The 23,750-nt window shown below is 38.8% G+C and overlaps 1 protein-coding gene across 2 annotated transcripts in view; it reads left to right on the top strand.

The window, feature by feature from the left end:
- The window catches only part of si:ch73-181d5.4 (death-inducer obliterator 1), a 32,978-nt gene extending 9,301 nt beyond the window's left edge, over positions 1–23,677 (top strand). For both annotated transcript variants that reach the window (XM_026944990.3, XM_026944991.3), the window contains exons 5-15: positions 892–1,072; positions 14,030–14,492; positions 14,645–14,804; positions 15,361–15,444; positions 15,563–15,688; positions 16,299–16,443; positions 16,526–17,084; positions 17,166–17,319; positions 18,106–18,195; positions 18,294–18,489; positions 18,593–23,677. In XM_026944990.3, coding sequence (XP_026800791.3) covers positions 892–1,072; positions 14,030–14,492; positions 14,645–14,804; positions 15,361–15,444; positions 15,563–15,688; positions 16,299–16,443; positions 16,526–17,084; positions 17,166–17,319; positions 18,106–18,195; positions 18,294–18,489; positions 18,593–22,770 — 6,336 coding nt within the window. In that variant the 3' untranslated portion in view covers positions 22,771–23,677. The remainder of the gene's footprint in view (positions 1–891; positions 1,073–14,029; positions 14,493–14,644; positions 14,805–15,360; positions 15,445–15,562; positions 15,689–16,298; positions 16,444–16,525; positions 17,085–17,165; positions 17,320–18,105; positions 18,196–18,293; positions 18,490–18,592) is intronic.
- Positions 23,678–23,750: the final 73 nt, after the last annotated feature.

A 23,750-nucleotide genomic window follows, 5' to 3' on the forward strand; every position in this document is an offset into this window, starting at 1 on the left:
TATTGGTATCTTTTCAAAATATACTACATTTATACCACAGTGCTGTTGGATTCTGATTGGTCAGAAAGTGTTGATTAGTTTTCTATAACAGCAGCTCTGACAGTAGTGCGGCTACAAATCACAGGTTTATATTAACGCGCTCGTTCTAATACATCAGCGTTTCTATAGTAACAGCTCACTGACACGTTTTTTACTTTTATTTTTTTTTTTTACAACAGACGCATGTAGTCGTTCTTAAGGTGAAGTTTTCTCTAAGGAGATGTTTACTTCACTTGAATGGAAGGAGTCTCCAGTGTCAGCGCTTTGTAACAGTCAGAGCTAACGCTGAAAAATGGGGAAATTAATTTTTACGCTTTGACAAGCTGCAATTTTTTTTTGTCTTACTAACCTTAAGAGAGAAAAGAGAGAGGCTGGTGAGGGAACGACTGTTTATAGCTGCTGTAACGTAAGTGAGAAAAGGACATGTTTCATGGATGTTCTACAACATAAAGTGTAACTATAAACGGATAAAAAAGTGTTGTCCTATAATTAAGAAAATATTTTAATCGTTAGTAAATTACTGTGGTATCAGAGGAATAAAACACTTTGGTGCTTGCTGTTATAGGAAAATAACCAACTTCAGGGTGGCATTAGTAACTCCACTTCATCATGATTGTTTTCCTATAACAGCACAACACGGAGTGTTTTTTTTTAATCTGTTATTTCCTGCATGTTTTTACACAGGGAAGTCGTATTGAGATTAATAAGTGTGTGTATATGGTTTGACATTATTTGATTGGGAGCAAAGTCTCTTCCCGAATCAGCCCCAGTCATATTTACTCATCTTCATTCTGTGGATTCTTTCCAAAGTAAACCCTGTAAAATGACTAGCTGTTCACGTACGGTTTTCAGATCCACAATCTCGGAAAACTCTTTAAGAAGAAATCGGCGGAGAAGCCAGCCGAGGATGAGGACGGCCGAAGTAAGGAGACGGGATCTACCCCCGCTGCTTCTCTCACCCCTGACCCTGTTCACAAAGCAATGGGGGAGCAGCAACCTGCAGCAATCGCTTCATCACAGTTTTACAAAGCCAGTATGTATCACACAGGGGGTTACAGCACACACAGGCTCTTCACACACACACTAATCACACACGTCAATCTGCAACACACACACACTTCGGTGAGGTGATTTTCCCAGCACATGAGCAATACTTAAACAAAAACTAAACATTTTGATATAAATACTCAACAGGTATTCCTTAAAGGTAAGTAAACAATATATTTAACTTGTGTTCCCAGGTGAGTATCAAAGACCTAAAACAAAAATAAAGATCAATCACAACACATCGGACGAAAACTGAAATAATTGTAGTGCAGTAGTTTCTTTGCCTAGTCCCTGATTTCACTCGTCTTCCTGCTCTAATACGTAATTAAACTCATTAATGGTTTTATAATTAGCTGCCAAGTTTAATCAGGTGTCAAAAAACATGAAAATGGGACCCACTGATATAAAAGAAACCAACTGCACTGTTTTTTTTTTTCTTTTTCATTTCATTCTCAACTGTATTAGGTAACATTACAAGCCCTTATGGGGCGTCTCCACAATTACACCTTGGCTAGTTCACCTCCTGATCACTTGAAAATATTTCAAGCCCATGGCACAGGATTCACTCAAGCTTGGTGAAGCACTAAGTGAACCATGTCTAACCTCTATCCCCTATAGGACTTTTTAATAATTATTTGCTATGTCATGTGAAAACAAGCATTAGATGAATTCCACGATTAATTATTACTTGCATCATCAGAGGCAGTACTGACGGTTAAAAATAAAAACAAATTGTTTTTTCGCAAGAAACAGATTCTCAGGCCTGCCAACCTTCAAAAATTGTCTCTGAATTTTAGTATGAGAGTACACTGGTACAAGTTATCACTCAAAAGTATGCAAAAAGATAAGCTGTGAGCCAATGATTCTGGTATGATTGACAGGTGAGTAGGTTTTATAAACTCTCCAGTATTAACTGACCCCTTGGAAGCCCCGCCTCCTTCGCCTCATCTCACACTAGTAATGTTTTCGCCCGTGCTGTTGTCTCAACTTTCCCCTCGCTTTCTGATAAGGAAAATGGAGAAAGGTTTCATTGCATACTAACAAACGCAAAACAGATCGATGCATCTCAAACTTAGCTGACATTAGACAAATATATAGTTAACTACAGTGATGCCACAGAAAGAGGAAAAAAAAAAAGCTGAAAACTTTGACTGAAAAAAGGAAAAGGCTCACGAGTAAGTGCAGAGCTAACACTTGGCTCTGTAAAATAATTAAAAAATCATTTTAATGATAATGATGGAAAGTGATTAAAAAAAAAAGCTGTTCACTTTCTTTGTTCTCCTGCACTGGTTATGCGTTCAAACAGCAGATCGACAGGAAAATTTCAGCTCATGTGGAACCATTTCATGGTTTTTACAAGGGGTATTTAGACAAGCGGTATATAAAAGGACTATATCGAATATTTACTGTGTTTTTACTTTTACAGCTCTGTACCGCTCACCCTTTTCCAGGACTACTCATTATTCCTCTTTGGGGTTGGCAGGTCTGGATCCTGTCTTGCTCAATTTACTATTTTTTGGGCTTGTTTGCATTTCAGACCACACACAATAGAGTATAATGACACCATGCTTAGCATACTCAGGGTGCTCACTACCAGGATTCGAGCCTAGAATACACAATATGAGTTGGCTGTTGCACACTTTTCGACTGATTTATGCGTACTTTTATTGCAAGAAATTAGGAAACACACATCATCTCATTGGTCAAACAAACTAAACACACCAGACTTGCACAAACACACAATTTTTTATTATTTTTTTAACGGGTGATGGCAATAGCAAAACATTGGAAGGTTAAGGCTTTGGCAATTACAGCCCATCTTGTTTGCCTTCATTTCGACTGTCTCGGGTCTTTGAATTGTTTTATACACTCCTGCACAGTTTGTCCGTAATGGAAGAACTTCACTTCAGCCTCAAATGGCTGTCCATCATTTCTCTTTTCTAGCTTCCTGTGTTTGCTTTTTTGCAGAGTAGGGATAGAGTAGGGACGACCAGCATAGACACTGCCCTATCATCCGTTCTGGCTATAATCGGGGTCAAAGTTGAACCACTGGGCTGCAAACATTCCACAAAACAAATAGGGACTTTTGATGACTTGCATCCTCAAATGGTTGATGCTAATCCTGCTCTGATGCAGAAAAGCTAACTTCGGCTTTTAATCAGTATTGCTGCACCTGGAAAGGTCACACTTTCACGACCTCAGTGTTCAAATCACTCTTGACACTTGACACGGACATGAAGAGAGTGCAGAGGTCAAATATGTCACCCGTATACCAACAATCCAAATCTTTAGTTTTGGATCTTTTCTATTTTGGGACATTTGTTACATTTATGTTGACTGATACTTGAACCAAAGAAACACAAAAGTGTTGCAGATGTTTCTAGACACTAGCCCAAAACAAAAGAACATAAACACACACACACACACACACCCTGGAGATACAGAGAACCACAACTCAGTACAAGGATTGAAGTAAGAGCCAAACAAAAAATACTACACGTGCTAGTTACAGAGCATTCAAAGAACCAATACAGTTTTGATGCTTAACAATTCAACTTCAGAGCACTTTATCCTTATCACGTTTGCAGTGCATCCAGAGCTTATCCTGGGATCACTGAATGTGAGACAGGAATACACCATGGACACTTCCTGTGCAGGAGTCCATCACAGGGCACCACACATTCACACACTCATTCATGCGTAGGGGCAAATTAAATTAGCCAGTCCACCTAGGAGCATGGTTCTGAGAGAAAACATTTACTTGAGGTCAGGATCGAACCAAGGACACTGAAGCTACGAGGCAGCAACACTCTCTGCTGTGCCACTGTGCCACCCATATAAAAGTACACAAAATTGAGAACCCATGCAGGGTCTTTGGTTATCCCTCTTGGCATAAAACCTTGAAGATTCCATGTAAACACTACAACAGTGTTTTCCTATCCATTTGTAAGCTTTTTAGGAAGCTAAGAACCTTTGAACAGTGTAATAATGCACACTAATGACACTAGAGCAATATGAATAACCAAGTGGAACACTCCCAGGATGGATGCTCATGGCAAAACAGAACACCTAGAAGTGCATCAAGTTCAAGTACTCTCAGACGAGCCAAGCCTTCAGGTGTATTTTGAAGGTTGTGAGGGATCCTCTGGCACAAACAGCACTGTGAATCATTGTAGAAACACCAGTGAGGAGTTTGGTTTTAGACTGAGTATCATGCAGTGGTGAGAAAACCAGATGCTGTCCATTGGCAATCTTTGACATTTTTTATACATACATGATACAAGGGTTAAAAAAAGGACTTAGAAACAACATTGTTTGCAGGAAATGACATATGAAGCCTGAAAAGGCCTAAACTATTACAAAGATACCGCTATAAAAACCAAAAAAATGACATATCATTACATAAAATTACACTTGTATACATTACATACACATGATGTGTCAGTACATGAATTTAAAAAAAAAAAAGAGCTCGGTGATATTTTATCTACAAAAATAAATAAACACAGAAAAGGAGGAAAAATCCAAAACACGAAATCTGTAAAAATGAATATTTTACCTTTTTAAAGATTCTTGTCATTTCGTTTCATCGCCGACAGATGTAAAGTCAGGAATGAAATATACACTATATGGCCAAAAGTATGTGGACAGCTGACCATCACACCCATATGCAGTTCTTCCCCAAACTGTTGTCACAAAGTTGGACACAAATTTGTGTCTCAATCTCATTCACAAAGTTGCTGAATGATCACAAATCCCCATAGCCACGCTCCAAAATCTAGTGGAAAGCCTTCCCAGAAGAGTGGAGCTTATTATAACAGCAAAGAGGGGAATAAATCTGGAATGAGATGTTCAACAAGCACATATGAGTGTAACGGTCGGGTGTCCACATACTTTTGGCCATATAGTGCAGTTCCCTCAGAGTCACGGTGATACACATAATATGGAGCTATGTTGGATTAGAAGATAAGTAACACAGTGACAGGCAGGGCAAAGTCAGTAAATACAGACAATAGACTTTACAATAAACAATATAGTAAGCTCTGCTTATAGTCCTGAGCAGTATGAGCTGCTTCTAATCAGTCTGTAACTTTTATAACAAAAAAAATAATAATAATAATAATAATAAATGATATAAGATTGCAATAGTTGTGATTTCTCTGAACAGCTTATCATTATAGTTGTGGTAAATGTATTGATATTATATCATCATCGACTACATAACTGACCATCAGCATAAGTGAGTGAAGCTACAAATGCGATGTGATGAGCTGACACCTGCTGATCAAAAGTGAGGCTTATGTAATTGGTAGTGACAGCAGAAATGATAGGTTTGGACTGCTGCTTTGATGACTGAAAAGGAATAAATGTGTCCAAACAGTCAGTGATTATATTCAAGCGCAAATAATCAGTTCAGAACATTTACAGACTACGTCTTGATATTCTTAACTATATAAACTACCAGTCAAAAGTTTTAAAGAAGTTACTTTAAAAAACAGTTTGATTAAATCTTGTGGTTGAATTTTGTCTCTAAAACTAATGTAAATTGTGAAGTTAACACCTTGGGTAAACTTAGTTCTCAAACAAACAAACAAAAAAAGTAGATTTTACTTCAAACTTAATTGTTTCCCCAAACAAGCAGTTTTCATATAGAACTTAAGAGAAACAACGAGGAGCTCGGTTTATTTGGGAAGGTTAAGAAAAGCTTCCAGGGTGAAGCTCCTCATGAAGCTGGTTGAGAAGATGCCGAGAGTGTGCAAAGCTTTATCAGGAATACGGTTTAATAATTAAAATATAAACTAGTTATTTGTTTAACACAATTCTCTGTCACTATATGATTCCATGTGTGTTATTTCATAGTATTAATGTCTTAATTATTCTTCTAAAATATAAGAAGATTATAATTGTAGAACTTCTAGGAGCAGGGGTGTAAAAACTTTTAACTGGTAGTATATATTAATATAATGCATTGAACCTGTCTCGTGCTATTTTACCCCTGTATTGATGGATCCAAGCTGCTCTGGAACATCTTTTAAGCTGTTTTCTAACATACTTGCTGCTAGGTACCAGTCAGTAAACATCATCCACTGTATTTTGTCTCAGTTAAACTTCGACAAAAAAAAACAACCACATGGTATGAAGTAACAAATACGCTTCAGTACCAGTGTGCAGGGTCCTGGGGCAAAAATCAAAGCACCACATGAACACCACCAGGCGGATCTGGGAAATATTTTAATGTTAATAATCCTTTTCTCATAAACTCTCAGAAACCATTAGGCTTACTAATAAAAGACAGATACTAAAGGTATAAAAGACGCATTCCTACACGTACCATCCCAGAGATGAGCATTTGTAGCCTGAAATGCACAATATAGTACCTTCGTCAACGGTGAAACATTCTGAATCATTCACTTCTTAACACACTGTAGTATTCAGACTCTGATAATTGGGTTCTAATAGAAAATAATTATCATTTATGACTAATATCATAACCAATATTATGCATTTTGCAACTTTTTTGCCCAGGAAATTCTCTATCTATGATGCCTTCATGCCCAAATCAACATTCCATCAGTAAACCAATGTAAATTGCAATCAATTATTATATGGTAAATCAGTTAAAAAAAAAAAAAATCAAATATAACCACAAGAAGTGATCTGAAGAAGCACCTTCATAAAAAGCCTCCCCCACCCCACCACCAACTCCACTTTCCCTCAGTCTCCTCTCCACAAATCTCATGTTCTTGCTTTGATGACAGCCTCTCGCTTCAGCCCTTTAACCTCTTACGTTTATATCGGATCACCACCGTCCACCACAACACACTCACAAACTACACATCAAGAGAACATGATAGACCTGACGCACTGGGATATCCATTGATATGACTCACCAGAATCTTCTCAACATGTAGGGGACGTCTAGGCATCTCCACACCTCTGCTGGAGATAGAGAGAAGCTCTTCCTCCTCCAAGTCCACTCGAGTTTTTAAATTACATCAGTTTACACCACAAAGCTGTGTGCTGTCACTCAACCCTGAAACGTGATACATTAAGAGGTTGCTTTCGTTGCATTACAATTGGGTCTTAGCCAGTTAGCCTTCACTGCCATGGCATTTTTAGGCTTGCACATAAAAAAATGCTTCTGGAGAAGTTTAGGCCTTGAGAACTATTATATCGAGAGTAATTTCAGAAAGAGCATGCAAAGCTTGACATTGAAATTCTACATACTTCCATTTTCTCTTCTTTCTTGTATGGAAATTGGAATGGTGGTAAATCTTTAACACCTTCAGCTTCCATGTCGAGTTTTTAAAGAGCTTTCTGTTTATATGAGGATCGCTTTTTACATAATGGCTACTTTTTTGTTAGAGACAGCATCATTTTAAAGGCTTAAGGTGCCTCCAAGTGTCTTCACTGATTACTTTATATCTATTAAGGAGAAATGACAAGTGATCTCGCTCCACATATTGGTTTGAAATGAGATCTAAACCATGTAAAGGGTTTTGTTGACTCCTGTTTTAGCATAAAAATGACTTGCCTAAAACACACATGCACACTAAGCTACTTTATTAGTTATTATAGTTTATTATAGAAGGCTTTTAAATCTGAAATGGTCAAATTACTACTCATGCCTTCTCAAGTTTGGACAACATTTGGACAACTTGGTACTCTACAGCCAGGTTCACACTAATACTGACACATTTGAAAACCGTTTCCATAATGAAAAGTACAGACGCCTATACCAAGCAAGATATAAAGATTGTACACGCTACCCAAGCCAGAAAGTTTACACTACTCACACACTGTTTGCCTGGTTTGATGTGAAGCAAAGATAGCTAAGCTAACAGCATTGAGCAGTTGTGAACGAATGAACTCATCCTGCATTTGTGAACTGCAAAAAAAAAAATTCTGGTTGTCATTTTATTGCTGAAGAAAGACCAAAATGGAGCAAAAGTAATGCGTTTTAAAATGATCCGCAAAAATATGGATATTCCGGTATTTTATGTTCATGTTTAACACTTTAAATAACCCCAAACTCATGGGTTGTCGCTTTATTAGGTACACCTACCTTCTCTCTTCATTCATTGAGCACAACACCACAGTTTTAAATGGATTTACTCTGGATATTCTGGGACTCAAAACGTCAAGCTGAGTGGTTTGAGAATGGCGCACAAACGTCACTGATATCAGCTGGTTGTGGACTCCACATGAGCACCAAGAAGATCTGATGAATTCCAGGAGAAAGCAGGATAAAACTCGATGGCGAGACATGCTACGAAGAAAAGGCAAAGGATTGTCATTCGTCAAGGCAAGACTGGAATCAGCCAAACACTATTTATTTTATTTATTTATTTATTTATTAATTATTATTTTTTTAATGAGATTGAGACTTTTAAAGCTTACACTCTACAGTAATGCTTCCAATAGGTCTTCTACACTTTCACCTATCTCCATATGTGCTTCCAGACCCAGCCGTGGCTGATGTGCTGACGAATATCTACATCTAATAGGTCGTTATTTCAGTTCAGCAGTTTTTCCATGTGCTGTTTATTCAGTCAAGGCTTCGTCCTTCTCACAGGGTTTCAAACCCAGCTTCTGGAGTCTGTATTACAGCATGTTCTGCCATTTCCTCCTTAGAGCAGGGAAACTAACGAAGTTCATAGCTGTAGAGTTACTCCAGGACTGGGTCTGGGTGCCACTGATTTTGATAGCTCACTACTCCCCTCTAGTGGTGTTTATTTTCCTCCCTTGACTGGGGAAGAGATAGAGTACACCTTTTCAATTTTTACTGATGCGTCTTTATTAATGTTACGGAACATGTAACATGATATCGATGGTGTTTTGTTTTACAGGATGCTTATTTAGTTATCATATTTGAATTATTCACACCACTTTAAAATCACTTTAAAATCTCTAGGGGATCTCTTTACACTTTAAAATCTCCAGGGGAATCCTTAAAGGTTCAATGTAGAGCCGTACACTTTAGGGATTCCCTTTTGGACAGGGTAGAACCTCTTAGGAAGCTATAAACCCTTCATTATCTAAGGAACGTTTAGGAAACCATTTTTTTCTATAAGATCAGCAGAAATCGCTATCTGAACACCAGAGAACTTTAATCATGTGCTTAAACGATAACAACAGAATATTTGCTTTGTAGCTAGGTTATGGCTAATGTTGATTTTCTTTGGTATCTTTTTACTAAAAGGTCACTCATAAAATATTTGCAGTTTAACCTCAGCATGTTTCTCTCTCTCTCTCTCTCTCTCTCTCTCTCTCTCTCTCTCTCTGTCTCTCACAGGAGAAAAATATTTAGTTATTTTTATATCGGACAATACTGCATGCTGTCTTTCACAATGTAACTAATATAAAAGTATGAGCTATTTAGTAAGAACTCAAAGATCTGAAGCTGCACCAAAGAAATCACCAGTTTGTTGAAAATACACTGAACAGTTCAGTTTGCACTCACATTTCCAAGTCATGAGTTACTTTTTTTTTTTTTTTTTTGGTACAGATATTAAGCTTTTTTTTTTTTGGTACAGATACATATTTCTTTCCCATACAAAATTTTTTCCACATACAGACTCAGATTTTAGGTTCATAGTTTCCTTTAGGAACATGGAAAGCTTTAGAAGGTTTTAATATCGAAGGTAAATTTTGTTCAAAGCCTTGGTGAACTAATTTTGTTGTGTAAGTGGCCTATATTGTGTTGTGTTGTTTTAGGAAATCTTAGCGCTTGCTTTCAAGATTGACTTAAATCTAATGGGGGAAAAATGCAAATAACAAAACCTGCATCATTAACATAACTGTTTTAGAGTTCTCCTGCAAAGCACTTTCATTTCATTATCACATTATTAAATGTTCATTCTTTCCTTGCTATGATTTTATTTGCAAATTACAGGTTCCTGCTTTCTTTTTGCAATAATTTACCTTAAATGCTGTTCATTAAGCATAAAATGCTGTGAGAGCATGCTTTTTTTTCTGTCTCAGAGCCCAGTAGTGGCGACGTGCCATGTTGCGATGTACTTTGAGAAATTTAAGCACTGCCTCGAACATTTTTGCTTTGCTCATGTGTGCCAGTTAATTTGTAAAAATAACATATTTGACCATGAGGTTAATATTTTAAACAAGAATTATTTTTCCATTATAGTAACTGAAATCTGTTAGAGTTATATTTTTGAGTGCAGAGTTTGTGCAGCATGTTTAAGCAGCTCTGGATGTCAACTGTCCAATCCTGTCCCTTATTAACAGTCCATTGCTCCTATCTTACAGCTTATTACAGAGTAGTAACCAGCTGCATCCAGGTTATCCCAGGGATCCCAATAATGGCTTTACTTACAGTGTTTGTGCATTTAACGCATTGACGTGTGTTCAGATACCCTGAGTTGTTAATTTAATAGTTGTGCTTACTTTGGAGCTACATTCATTGGCTGGTTTATCAGCTACAGCTGCCATACAGGTTACTGTGATGCTCTACACTAGGGGTTGTGAGAGAAACTCACAATGTCTTCTTCGCTTTCATTCGTTTTATAAATCATTTTGAAAGTTACCTGGAGTTGCGTTCAATCAAGCCACGTTTAAGTGAAGAGTTAATGTAGGAAGTCAACAACAGAATCAGACAAATTTCTCCGTACTAATGGAGTAGTAACAATAACCGGCTTTCGTATTACAGTAACTGTTTGAATTTGAAAAAACTCTGTTGTAGCCTTTAAACATACTGAAAGCTCTGTCTTTTGTACCAGTCTTCTGGAATTTCTCGATTAGTAAGAGTTTTCAATTGGAGACCCAACCCATGTCATGGAGCAGAATCATGACGACGGCGGAAAGTTTTAAAGAGAGCCAGAGCTCGTTGGTGTACATACCACTGTGCATAAAATCGCTGAACATTTTACACTGTGAATTGGAAACCTGGTGGACAGGGATGTTTTGGCTCTGACATTCCAAATATAGCAGATGTGGCGTTTATTCCTCCAGATGTACATAAGACATGCAGTGAATGTGTGAATAAGGCTGCCTTCCGCTGCTGTTTCTGCACATGCACACAACGAATGTGCCTTTTCAAACACATCTCCTGACTGTTTGAACAACTCTGTCAGGAAATATAAGTTCACTTTTCTTATTAGATTGTTTTAGTCAGTTATGTTACGGTAAAAAAAAAAAAAAAGTTCAAATGTTACTGTAGTCTTTTATTATAAATATGGAATTAAAAAATGTAGGGAGGTCAAGACTTGCAGAAAATTTATAATGTCCATTTGGGGTCATTTGCCCAAAATGTTTGGAAACACCTGCTCTACACAATCTTCCAGCCTTCTTTACCCCAATCATTAATAGAAAGGGACCACCAAAGGACCATTGGAGAACCACCACTGAGCAGATATCATCATTACTAGGGGTGTGAATCTCTGTTGCGATTTAGATTGTTAAGGCAACGATTCAATATTTGACAATACCACTGAATCTACTGTGATACGATACGTTACGATTTGATTTAAGTGGCCGCCATTAATGCGTGAATGATCATGATGTAGAGAAATCACCTTTCTAGCCTAACAACATATCAGTATAAAAATATGACATTTTTTACACACCATTTGTCTCTTTTTTTTTTAAAATAATGATAAATTTTTAAATGATTATATTTGACAATAATCAGTTCGTGATTGTTGCCATGATTCATTTCAATCTCTGCCTTTTAAATCAATGCATCGATCCAAATTGTCTGATCGTTACACCCCTAATTATTACACCCCCCGACCCTATTGATCGTCTTGTAGGTGTTCAGATAAACACTAAAACTCATCTTTTCCAAGCTTGGTGTGTGTTAATCATCCTCTAACTTTCATCATGATCAATTTCTGACCTTAGCATCATAATTGATTGGAGATTTTTGGTTATCAAAGACCAATATACACAGAATTTGGTATCAAGACCGATATACACAGAATTGACTCCTCGTGGCTTGGAGCTGATCAACTCGCAGGATTTTGTTCCTTGTGTTTTTCAAGGACAGTGATAGCTCGGAAAATGCCATTTCCAATTTTGTTACTATTCAGATATTAGAGGTCTGATTATTGGCTAATACCAGATACTTATCCTTGTACTGTCACAGTAAACAAGCAGATTATAGCTTTTGTTGTCAAGTTGTCCAATCAGATATCCAACGCTAATGTAGACAGAGTTGACTCCTTAAATGATGATAAGGGACATAATTCAATAATTTAAACAAATTGGTGTGTGCTTTAATTAGTCATTAGAGACACAAACCACTAAATACAGTGAAGCTGAATTGTAGTTTCAGATTCAGCAGTCATTAAACAAGGCTGATTAGATTACTGCTTAAATACACAATTTTACCTTTTTATTTATTTATTTATTTTTGCTTAATTTATTTAAGATACTTATATCGAAAGCTTCTTACAAACATGTTTGGATACAATCCAAATAAAAAGATAGAGGACTCTGATTCTGTTGTAACATCGCGTTATTTCAGTCTTGGGAATTTATCTTAGGTGTTAATTGATGTAAAGAGAAATTTACACCAAAAAAGTGCACAATAACACAATTTTGAATCCACACATACATCTGCACATCAAGACTTACTTTCATGCTCTAATTATGTCATTTTTTAAATCAGTAAGTTTTATCTGGATTTGAGTGCAGTTATTGTTCCTATTGTTCTCTGGAACAAAATTTTAGGGGCAATATAGAGAAAACATTCTCCACAGGCTGAAGTAACATGATGATCATCAGGATTAACAGTCGCCCTGCCTCAGCTGAGTGAAGTGCTTTGGATGGGCTGTACTGCTTCATGAGTTCAGCAAGATACACCAGAGCTAAAACCATTCAGAGCTTTAAATGCCATAAGCAGGAAATTGTAGTCAATGTGGAACATAATAGGAAGCCATTGTTGCTGAGTAAAACTGTAGTAATGTGCTCTGATTGTGTTCTAAAGCTTCTTTAAAGAGTTACAATAGTCCAGTGTAGACATTTTTTATGAAATTATGCACTAGTTTCTCTGTATACTGTAGGACTGGCTTGATTTTTCTGATAGAAGAAGTAGATTACAGACTTTATTTATGTGATAGACAGCATGCTTAATGTTATTTTGCATTTTAATGACAGCCCTGCATACATATAGTGTTCAAATCTCATTCAAAGCCCAAAGCATGCGTGTTAATACTGAGAGACCAAAACTCACAAAGGGTTTTTTTTTAGTAGAAACACAGGTTGTAAGTTCACATATTTTCAGATCTGTTATTAATTCAAAAAACAATGATGAAATTTATGCTAGATCATTAACTGAATTTATAGCTAAGCACTGCATGGAGATGATCAAATCCCAGGATTTTGTCTCTTGTGATTATTAAAGACAAGGCTAGCTAGAACAGCACCATTTCCAATATCACTACTATACAGGTATTAGAGTTCTGATTATTTTCTAATACCAGTTACTGATCCTTATACTGTTACTGTCACAGTAAACAAACCGACTCTGTAGTTTTTGTTGTCAAGTTGTCCGATCAGATGTCCAATGACCTCAGAGGGGGAAAAAAAAGTATTTTGTGTCCTGTCTGCAATTGCATGATCTGTTTCATGTCAGTCAACATTACTCGCTTGGAAATAGATCTGTTTGGAAAATGTCAAATAGGATGTGTTTATATTGTCGTACGGTATATCTATTGTTGTATAGTATATGTCGATAATCTGCATCAGGCTCTGTATACATAATACTGTGCATTAACTTGCTGATGCCTGTAAAATGTGGTCTCCTTTTTCATTTGGAGTGTATGGAGTCATTGAATTTGTGATTATATGTTGACCGTAAATAAACAAATAGTTAATAACACAGTACAGCCTAAATGTTACCAATAAGCAATCATCTAAAAGCTAGGACATCCTACTGCAGGTTGAAGTGTAGTTGTTTATCATCCTGTTTACTCTGTTTTAGTGTCAACAAAATCAGAAAAGGAGGCTGCAGAAAGCAAACCAGATAAAACACCAGTCACTACACAGACCGAGACTCAGAATCCGTCAGCTCCATCAGAGGCCCCTGCTGCTGAAAAAGCCACTGAGAAACCAGCTCCATCGGCTCCACCGCTCAAAAAACCTGGCTCTAATCCTCTTCCAAGCCGAGCCAAGAAAACCATGCCGGGTTCTCCGCGTCTATCTGCATCCCGGCAGCTCCTGAACGAGGCTTCACAAGCCAACAAGTGTATCTTTACTGTCCCAAAGAAGCCAAGCCAGTCTCAAGAGGATTCTAACGTACCCCAGGCCTCAAACTCAGCCCCAGAGGTTCGAGTCCTGCCCGTCACTCCTGCTCCTGTCCCTCCGTCCAGACCTCTCCAAACTCATCCTAACATGCAGATGAGACAGAACATCAGGCGCTCTCTCACCGACACCTTGCTGAAAAGGTCAGAGAGAGCAAGTCGTTTGGATTTTTCTATAGACCAGGACTGGAAAATCTGTCCTCTTTTATAATCAGCACATTGAATAGATCAGAATGCTACTTAATGATAGTGAGTTTGACCAGTATGCTTACTAAGACCATCTTCTTTATTGTCAGGCTGAGCGACAGCGATGATTTGGATATCCCTGAGAGCGAAGTTGAAAAGCTGGCTGTAAACATTGAGAGAGAGATGTTCAACATGTACTATACTACTGACAACAAGTACAAGATTAAATACAGATCTCTCCTCTTGAGCTTGAAAGACCCCAAGAACAAGGTGTGTTTAATGACAAACATGACAATCCACATTTAATTTAGTTATTTAGTAAAGTTGTGTGCCGTCCCCGTGCTCATGTACGCCAATAAAACGTAAGTTATCAAGTGCATTCCTGGCACAAAAATTCATAAAAGAAAAAAGCTCACAGAGAGCCGAAAATAAAAAAACGACCATTTTCTACTTGTATTTGTTCAAACAAGATGTTTTGTCTTTAAAGTGTTGCTTTTGCAATTTGGTATCATTCTGCTCCATAAGCCCCGCCTCAAGACGTAGTTCAAAGTTGGAAGTAAATATGGATTTTTATGGCTATTTTACGAAATCATGTTTTAAGAATGAGATTTAGACTATATTTAATCATGTCATTGTACGTGAAGATTAAAGATTTGAGCATGTATTTACAGTAGAGATTTTGGGCCAGCTAAAGAAACCACGAGAAGCCAACATGTCTTGCTTGGCAGATTGACTTTTTTTTTTTTGCATATTTAATAAAATACGTTATAATTTAACCTGTGTAACCTTCCACTCATATTTCATTTATCTCAATATATTTTCTCAGGGTCTTTTCTACCAGGTTGTAAAGGGACACATCACACCATTCAAACTAACCCGACTGAGTGATCAGGAGCTTCTGTCTGTTCAGGTACCACCAGTTCTCTTGGTGTGGGTGTAAATATATACAGTGGTTTCTACAAAGGTACAACAACCAGATTGTATCCTAAAAGTAAACGTACATCTTGCTGTACATCTTTTCTTGCTAGGAAAGTACAGCTAATTTTGTGCCTCTGAAGGAACAACCGTCTCCTGATTGTGTAGACATGGAGCAACCTCTATCTGTGTCTGAGAGCAAAGTGGTCAAAACAGATAGTGTGCCCACGTCATCATCGGTGAGTCGTCTGAATTTATTTCCGGGTTTTATAAGTCAATATATCTGTTAGCGAATAGTCAGAAGTGGTGGACAAATAATCAGTTCATTAGTAAAAGCTCTAGTGTGCTGCTATTTTATATTTTGGTTTTAGCAAACCTAATTGATGATCCTAAAAAATAATATATGGCAAGCTAGTTAGCTTATTTAAGTGCAATAATACAGAAAATGAATATATGATCATGTAGCATTGTGTTTGCACCGTCAACAGAAAGCCAGCAAGTTGTTAGGGAATGTCTCGGCTTTGAGATGTAGTATTCTATCCATGTATCGCGTAAAAGATATTATTCAGTCTGGCTAGTGTCTTTATTTCCTCTATATATGTTTAACCAGGAGGTGACATGCAATGCGTGTTGCGAGTTATATGATGGCTTTGCACTGGATTTTTTTCAGTTTCCTCAGTCTGTCTGCATACCTATGTGCTGCTTATTCTGAAAATCATCCACCTCATCCATGCCCGCTAATTAATCTGCTTAGTAAAATCATTCTGCTGTTACACAGATCACTCCTGGTCAGTAATATGATATACAGTATTTGTACAGACCCATTATTTTTGTATTTTTTTTTTCTAGGAGGGGATGTCACTTGCTCAAGTCAGACAGGCCCAAATTAAGAAACCTAGTACTGCTGTCTCAGAAATCATCAGCAGCATGCTGAAGGACACAACAGCAGAACACAAAGCTCACCTCTTTGACCTCAAATGCAGGATATGTACTGGTAGGTTTTCACGCCACTGACTTTTAAACTTGTACACCTGAAGGATTTGTGAAAATAAATTACACTTTTTAATGTACTGTAGGTCAGATTTCTGCTGACGAGGATCCTGACGCTAAGACACTGAAAAAGGATGAGCCAAAGAATGAACAGGAGGACAAACCTCCATGTACCGTCCCTTTATCTGATAAAAAGCCTCCATCTGCTGCACTTGGAGATGATTCTGCTGCTGTTATGGAGTCCCCTGCTTCTCCAACTGCAGAAGACTGTAGTGCCGAGACAGCTCAGACGGACTTTTCTCCGCCTGTAATCCCTGCGGTTTCCATAGTGACCATAACAAGAAGGGATCCACGGACAGCAGGATACCGAGCTGCACCTTCTCCTTTTGTCATTCCTGCTCCTGCTTCTGTTCCTGCTCCTGTTCCTGCTCCAGCTCCTCTTCCTGTTTCTGCTCTAGTTCCTGTTCCAGATCCACCCAAATCTCTATCCACAATTCCTAGTGACAAGGAGACTGTCGAGGAAACGAAGGCAGCTGAGCCTCCGCAGCCACCAGCGCCTCCACCACCGATGCCCAAATCCATTCTGATGAAGCCCTCAGCCCCATCAATCCCAAGGTTTTACAGTTCACCAAGTCTAACCACAAGGTGAGTTAGCTATCATTGAGCAATCAGTAAATGACAATGCATCTCATTATGTCAGTCATGTTTTCGCGTTTCTTTTCATAGATTGCCGAGCTCTCATACCCCAGCAGACAGCGAGACAAGTCACTTCCTGTCCAGACAAGATACGATATGGAAAGGGTTTCTCAATATGCAGTTGGTGGCCAAGTTTGTTACAAAGGGATGCATAATCTCAGGATCTGCAGAGGTTCTGAAAAAGGTCTCAGAACATGTCTTGGATATTTTTGACAGCAATGCTACCTGTTTAAACATGAATAACCTGCTGCAACAGTACAAAACTTCCTGATTCTTAACTTGTTTTAATTAGCATTTAAAGCCTAGCTCTCAGAAGTGGACAAAGCAAGCAGATTTTGTGTACAGGCTATTATTTTATACAGGCTGTTATCACATCACCAGGTTTTTTTTCTTTGATGTGACGCACATCAGTGCTGTAATTATAACAGAAGCTTCTTGTTCTGAGTCCCAGTGCCTGCTGCGTTACTCAGAATCAGGAACATGCAAATAAAGTGCATCATAAAATAATTATATAACTGTCCTGCTAGCGTAACGCACATTCTCCTCGCAGTTAATGATGTTGAGAAAAATGAAAGATGCTAGCCAGAGTCTAATATCATCCTTGATGACTTGTGATGACTTGCTGAGTTTTTGTCCAGGGTGCAAACATGACATGTCACCTCAGATACTTAGGAAAAGGATAATGACTATGGCCATGTTTGGTTCCTTTATGTGGGAACTGATATACTCTTAATAACCTTAACAAACTAACTAGCTTGCCATGCTACTCAGTTATGTTTCCGGGCAAACAAATCATGGGACTGGTTTCTCTGAAACTTAAAGGTTGTATCGAAAGACCTGGAAAATCAAATATTTTTGCATGTTTTCTTGCTGTTGAATTAAGTAAACCTAAAGCCACCTGGTACTTGCTTGGCTTGTTGAACAATCCTCGCCAAATGGATAAACCAACATTTTGTGTTCTTCTATCTAGGATTTGCCAGATACTGTTCACATTGGTGGTCGGATATTGCCGCAAACAGTTTGGGAATATGTTGAGAGAGTAAAGACATCTCTAACAAAGGTAAACCCATCAACTCACTTTTAATAATTTTCTAGTAGTATCTAACTTTTTAGTGCAATATCAATTCACTACTTGCATTTGTGTTTTTTGTTCTGCAGGAACTGTCTTTAATTCGCTTTTATCCAGCATCTGATGAAGAAGAGGTTGCATATGTCTCTCTGTTCTCATATTTCAACAGTCGCAGCCGATTTGGAGTGGTTTCTAACATTTGCAACAATATTAAAGATCTTTATCTTATTCCTTTATGTGCAAATGAGTCCATTCCTTCGGTACTGCTGCCAATAGAAGGCCCAGGTAATTATGTAAAGAGTTATAAGTTGCTTTGATAACGAATATGGTTGCGTATTTTTTTTTTTCATTTGTTTTTTGTCATATTTTTACCAATTTCATCCATTAGGACTTGAACAGAATCACCCCAATCTTCTAATTGGCCTGGCAGTTTGTCAGAAACTAAAGCGTCCCGGAGCACAGACACAAGACATTGATGAGAAAAGACCAAGAATCCAGACACTACAGGATCCTCAAGTGATGAACCTTCCTACCAAATCTGCAGTTCCTGATGTTAAAAATGATGAACCTTATGACCCAGATATCGCACTCAGCACGACTCCACCTGAATCTCCACCATCTTTGAGATCACCTGATTCATCTTCGTCCTCCTTAAACCTTTCCTCTGGAACATTAACGCTTTCTAATATTCATGCTTTGGTAACTCCTCCAGCGTACACCAGCGCAGATGTTGCAAAGATCACGTCTTCCAGTGTCCCACCAGTTTGTGGCACCTCTTCCACCACCACTACACCGCTCCAAACCATTCTTAATACAATATTTGGTAAAAAGAAACAAGGCCCTGATTCTGCAATGAATACCAGTGAGACAACTTCTACAGCAGTAAAAGAACCAGCAATACCTTCTCCGACTGTAGACCCCATCATTCAACAGTATCAGCAGACTCCTAAGACTACAGTGGAGTTTGATGATAATGATAGACCCTATGACCCTGAGGAAGAGTATGATCCAGCTTTAGGATATCAAAATCTCACTCCCTCTAAACCACTTGAACTGTCAAAACCTAATACATTACCTGCTGGTGCTAATGACGATGATGGCGATGATGATAGGCCCTATGATCCAGAAGAGGAATATAATTTGGGAAATAAAGTTGATTCCGTTCACACAAGTAATACTACAAAATATTCTGATACTGAACCATTATTAGGAGCCTCTGCAATAAAGGATGATGTAGCATATGATCCAGAGGATGACACAGTCTTTGAAGAGATGCAGAATTACCTTACAGATAATAAATCTGCCACCTCTGAATATGGGACGTCATCAACAATGTCATTATCTGAACAGCAGAAAATGTTAGAAGACTTGAACCGGCAGATTGAGGAACAGAAACGCCAGCTTGAGGAACAGGAGGAGGCTTTGCGTCTTCAGAGAGCAGCCGTTGGGGTTTCCATGGCCCATTTTTCTGTCTCTGATGCTCTCATGTCACCACCACCACGTTTCGGCAGGGAACCAGATGAGGAAATGGAAAAATCACTAACTGCTTCAGCAATTAATCTGAATAGAGATCCGAGGCAATATAGACACCTGAGGCAGAATGCTGTAAATCCATCAGCGATGGGTCATACTGACAAAGAAAATGTAAATGAAAAAAGGGAAAGTTCTAAGACCAAGTGCCTGGCAAACAATTCTCTAGAGAAAGATTTGTCAAAAAATGATCAAGTTATGTCATTAGGTAAGTTAGATGACAAAAGGTCCATGAATGCTGATACAACAGTGTTGCGTTCTGTGAGGAATTCAGAAAAAAGTACACATCTCGGTGCATCTGAACTGCAAGAAGGTACCTCATCATCTGGTAACGAGAACATTCAACACTCTCATTCACCATCAAAAGATTCAGGCAAAACAAGACAAAGTCGTACATCCAGGAGACAACATCACAGCCCTCCCCAAAGACGATCGAGACATGAGACACGTAGGTCATACCATGAGAAAAGAACCTCTGATCAGTCAAAAGATGATGGAAACAGCAGAAGAGGTAGACGTTCTCCTGAACGGTCCTCCAGACGAAGCCGCAGTCGTAGTCGCAGGAAGGGAAGAGCATCATCGAGGGAGAGAGAGCGGCACCATCACAAAAGTACATCATCAAGACATAGTAGTAGGAGGGACAGGCAGTATTCATCATCAAGATCACGCTCAACTCGGAGTAGAACATCTCCAAAACTGGAGAATAATCCGTCTAATCAAAAAGAGAACTCAGCGTCGAAACAGAAGAATGAGCCCAACACTGACTCCACAGACAGTGCAAACAATGTAGCATCTGAGCAATCTCAGATTCAGAGTGATAAATCTCAGAATGAGGCTTCTGGGAGTGGAGAGTCAAAAATAACCAAAATACAGAAAGGTGATATTACAAAACCTGAAACTGATCAGTCCTGTCATAGAGAGCAACCAAAGAAGCAAGAGCAGTTAGAACCAAATCAAATCAAAGCAAATCCATTGCAAAGAGAAGATTTTCAGAAAAACAAGCCACAATCTGAGAAACTATCAATACAGCAAGGAAGGAACAGTGAGTCCCATAACACCAGACATCAGCATGGTAGTCAGAGAGGAAATGTACTTCATAATAATGAGACTGATTTTAGTCATGGTACAGATGAGCAGTCATCATGGCAGGAGTCTGATCATCTTCCTCAGAGGACACCTAAAATAGAGAAAGAAGATTTCCTAGAGCCTGACAAGGCTTACTCCAGAAATTCTCGAAAGGTTTTGCCACAGAGGCCACCACATTTACAAGGAAATGATCCCGAAATGATGCCACCACAAAATCAGAAAAGTAGTTTCTCAATGGATGACACTTTACATCCCAGAGACTGTACACCACAAGGGGCTCACTCCATGGCAAGCGTTGATTTGCCACAGTTGGAAGACGATATACACAGAAATATACACCATCCTAGAGACCAGTTTAGACCAAGAGCACCTGAGGTTCAGTGGAGAGGCCCACAGCATAGGATGGGTGGTCCGAGAGGTCATACACCAGTGCAGCCCAGGATTCCCAGAGCTCCACACCCTGAGCGATTTGAGAGCTGTAGACCTGCAGGTCCGAGAGGTCCAAGACCAAGGATATTGGATGATTGTGGGCCATCTCAAGACTTTGGACCAAGGGGTCCAACCTCTGTACCTAGAATGTTTCAGGGCTCTGGGCCTCGAAGCTTTAGACAAAGGGGCCCAAGCCCAGTTCCTAGGATGTTTGAGGGAGCTTCACCTCAACCTTCTGGATCGAAGGGACGATTCCCAAGACCTGGAATGTTTGAGGGTTCTGGACCACAAAATTTTGGGCCCAGAGACGCATTCTCAGGTCCTAACGTGTTTGATGGTTCAGTTCACTTTGCAGGGTCATCGCAAAGAGAGTTTGACACCAGAGACCCTCATTTACAAGACTTTGATGATTCATGGGGGTGTGATGTACCTCACCAAGTTGATAGAGAACCATTTTCAGAATTCAGACGCCCTAGAGGACGTGGTCCACCTCAGCAGTTTCATGAAAATATGCCTGACAGTAGAGCTTCAGAGCAAGCAAATTTTAATGACTCAAGACACTGTGATCCTCCATTTGATGAGGCAGAAATAGGGCACCTACCACTTCAGTATTCAGACGATTCAAGGGATTATGATCAGAATTTTGCTAATGAAAGTTTTCTAAATCCACAAGAACCAAGAGGTCAAAGGAATCCGACTCCTCATCCCAAGCGAACCCGGAGTCCAGTACATGCTAGGAACCCTCCACACAACCAACCTGAAGGATCTCAATTTCCAGGAATGGAATTAAATGTGAAAAAATCTCACCAGTTTGATGATTTTAGAGTTCAAGCAATAGAAAGGGAAACAGTCAACCCACATTTTTCAAAGCCTGATATTTTTGAAGGTGGCAGAGGTTGTGAAAGAGCTGCTCAAATGAAAGGTCCACGCTTTAACCCACCTCAAAATTTCAGGGGTCCAAGAGCCCCATCGCCACATTTTCGTGACCAGAGGATGCCTCCACCCCGGAACACAGAGTTGCCTGAGGACAAACCACGTTCTCCCCATTTTTCATTGCCATCCACCTCCAAACCTCCAAGGCCACAGGTGCCTAATGCAAGCGAGTTTCAAAACCCGATACAGTCACGGATCCTTTTGGATGGCCCAACTAAGGAGCCAGACATTCGCCCTCTGCGGCTGTCTGGCCCTTTGCTCCCAACACCGCCTGGTGGCCCAATAAGATTTCATAACCCTAGAATGCAGAGGCCTTATCTTTACAACGAGTGTAACTTGCCCCAGCGTCCTCCCACTAGAGGACACATGGGTGACCTTGGTAAAGCAGGTTTGAAATCAGGAAGCTTTGATGATTCAAACAGTCAAGAAGGAGAAACCTGTCAGGGTTTCATTCAGGAAGGAGAAATGGAAGAGTTTGTAGACAGGGAGGAAGAATACAGTAGTCAGGATAATGGTCCTGGAAAACCATGGTGTCGAGAGGCAAGAAGAAGGAATAGCACTGCAAGAAGAGGTCACAGTAGTGAATGAAATACCAGAGAGAATACTGGGGAAAGAGGGATCGGCAGAGACAGGCAAATGAGCAGAGATACATATCAAAAACAGGCATTGATAGAGGAAGTGTTAGAATATGGTCCTAGTCCAGAGGTAATACAAGTAGATCACACACTGGTTGGTCAAGGAGTTGCTTCTCAGATAGCCAAAGAATGAAAAAAAAAAAAAACCAGAACGGCTGATTTAGAGCATAAATGCCAAAGAACGTAAACTGACTGAAAGTTCATATGAAAATGGTGAATATGCTCAAATTCTTTGTCAGCAAATACACAAAGTATTTGTGGTAAAAATCACATTAATAGTTTCTTTAATTTACTTTTTAAGAGTTTGGTTTAAACAGTAATGAGAGATTTCTGTATTCTGCAGGTGCTGTCAACTTTTTTCATGTCAGACTAAAAAAAAAAGTAGTGTTCTAACGGTCTGCACGGTTAAGTAATTAATTAAAAGTTATCATTTTTGTTTGTAGCAACATCACTGAATCTTTTCTCTTGGAAAAAAACGATTTTTTTTTTTTTTTTGTGAAAAATTATTTTAATTATATTAAACACAGAGTTGCCAGTTTGTTGTTTATTATATCTGTATACCAAATAAACTGAAAACGGTGTATATCTGTAAATATGTATAGACTGAGTTGCCAGTTGTTGTTTTTTCAAGTATACAGATTTAGTAAGGAATAAATTGGGAACTCTGTGTACATGGTGAAGTTGAATGATGTTCTCAACAGGTGTAAATACTGGTGTACATTTAGGTTCATACATGTTTTATAAACTTTCCTACAGAAGCAGTGCAAGGCATAGTGATAGGCTGTTAATAATCTCACATGAAGGATCACAAGGCATCATGTCTACTAGTGATTATTTCATTAAAGAATGAAAATATAAAACCTTGTGTTTTTTTTTTTCCTTTAAGTGTTTTTTTAATGGGTTAAATTTTATTTTTCAATAAGGTTATCACAC

Source organism: Pangasianodon hypophthalmus, chromosome 16 (assembly GCF_027358585.1).
Source record: "Pangasianodon hypophthalmus isolate fPanHyp1 chromosome 16, fPanHyp1.pri, whole genome shotgun sequence".
NCBI lineage: Eukaryota > Metazoa > Chordata > Actinopteri > Siluriformes > Pangasiidae > Pangasianodon > Pangasianodon hypophthalmus.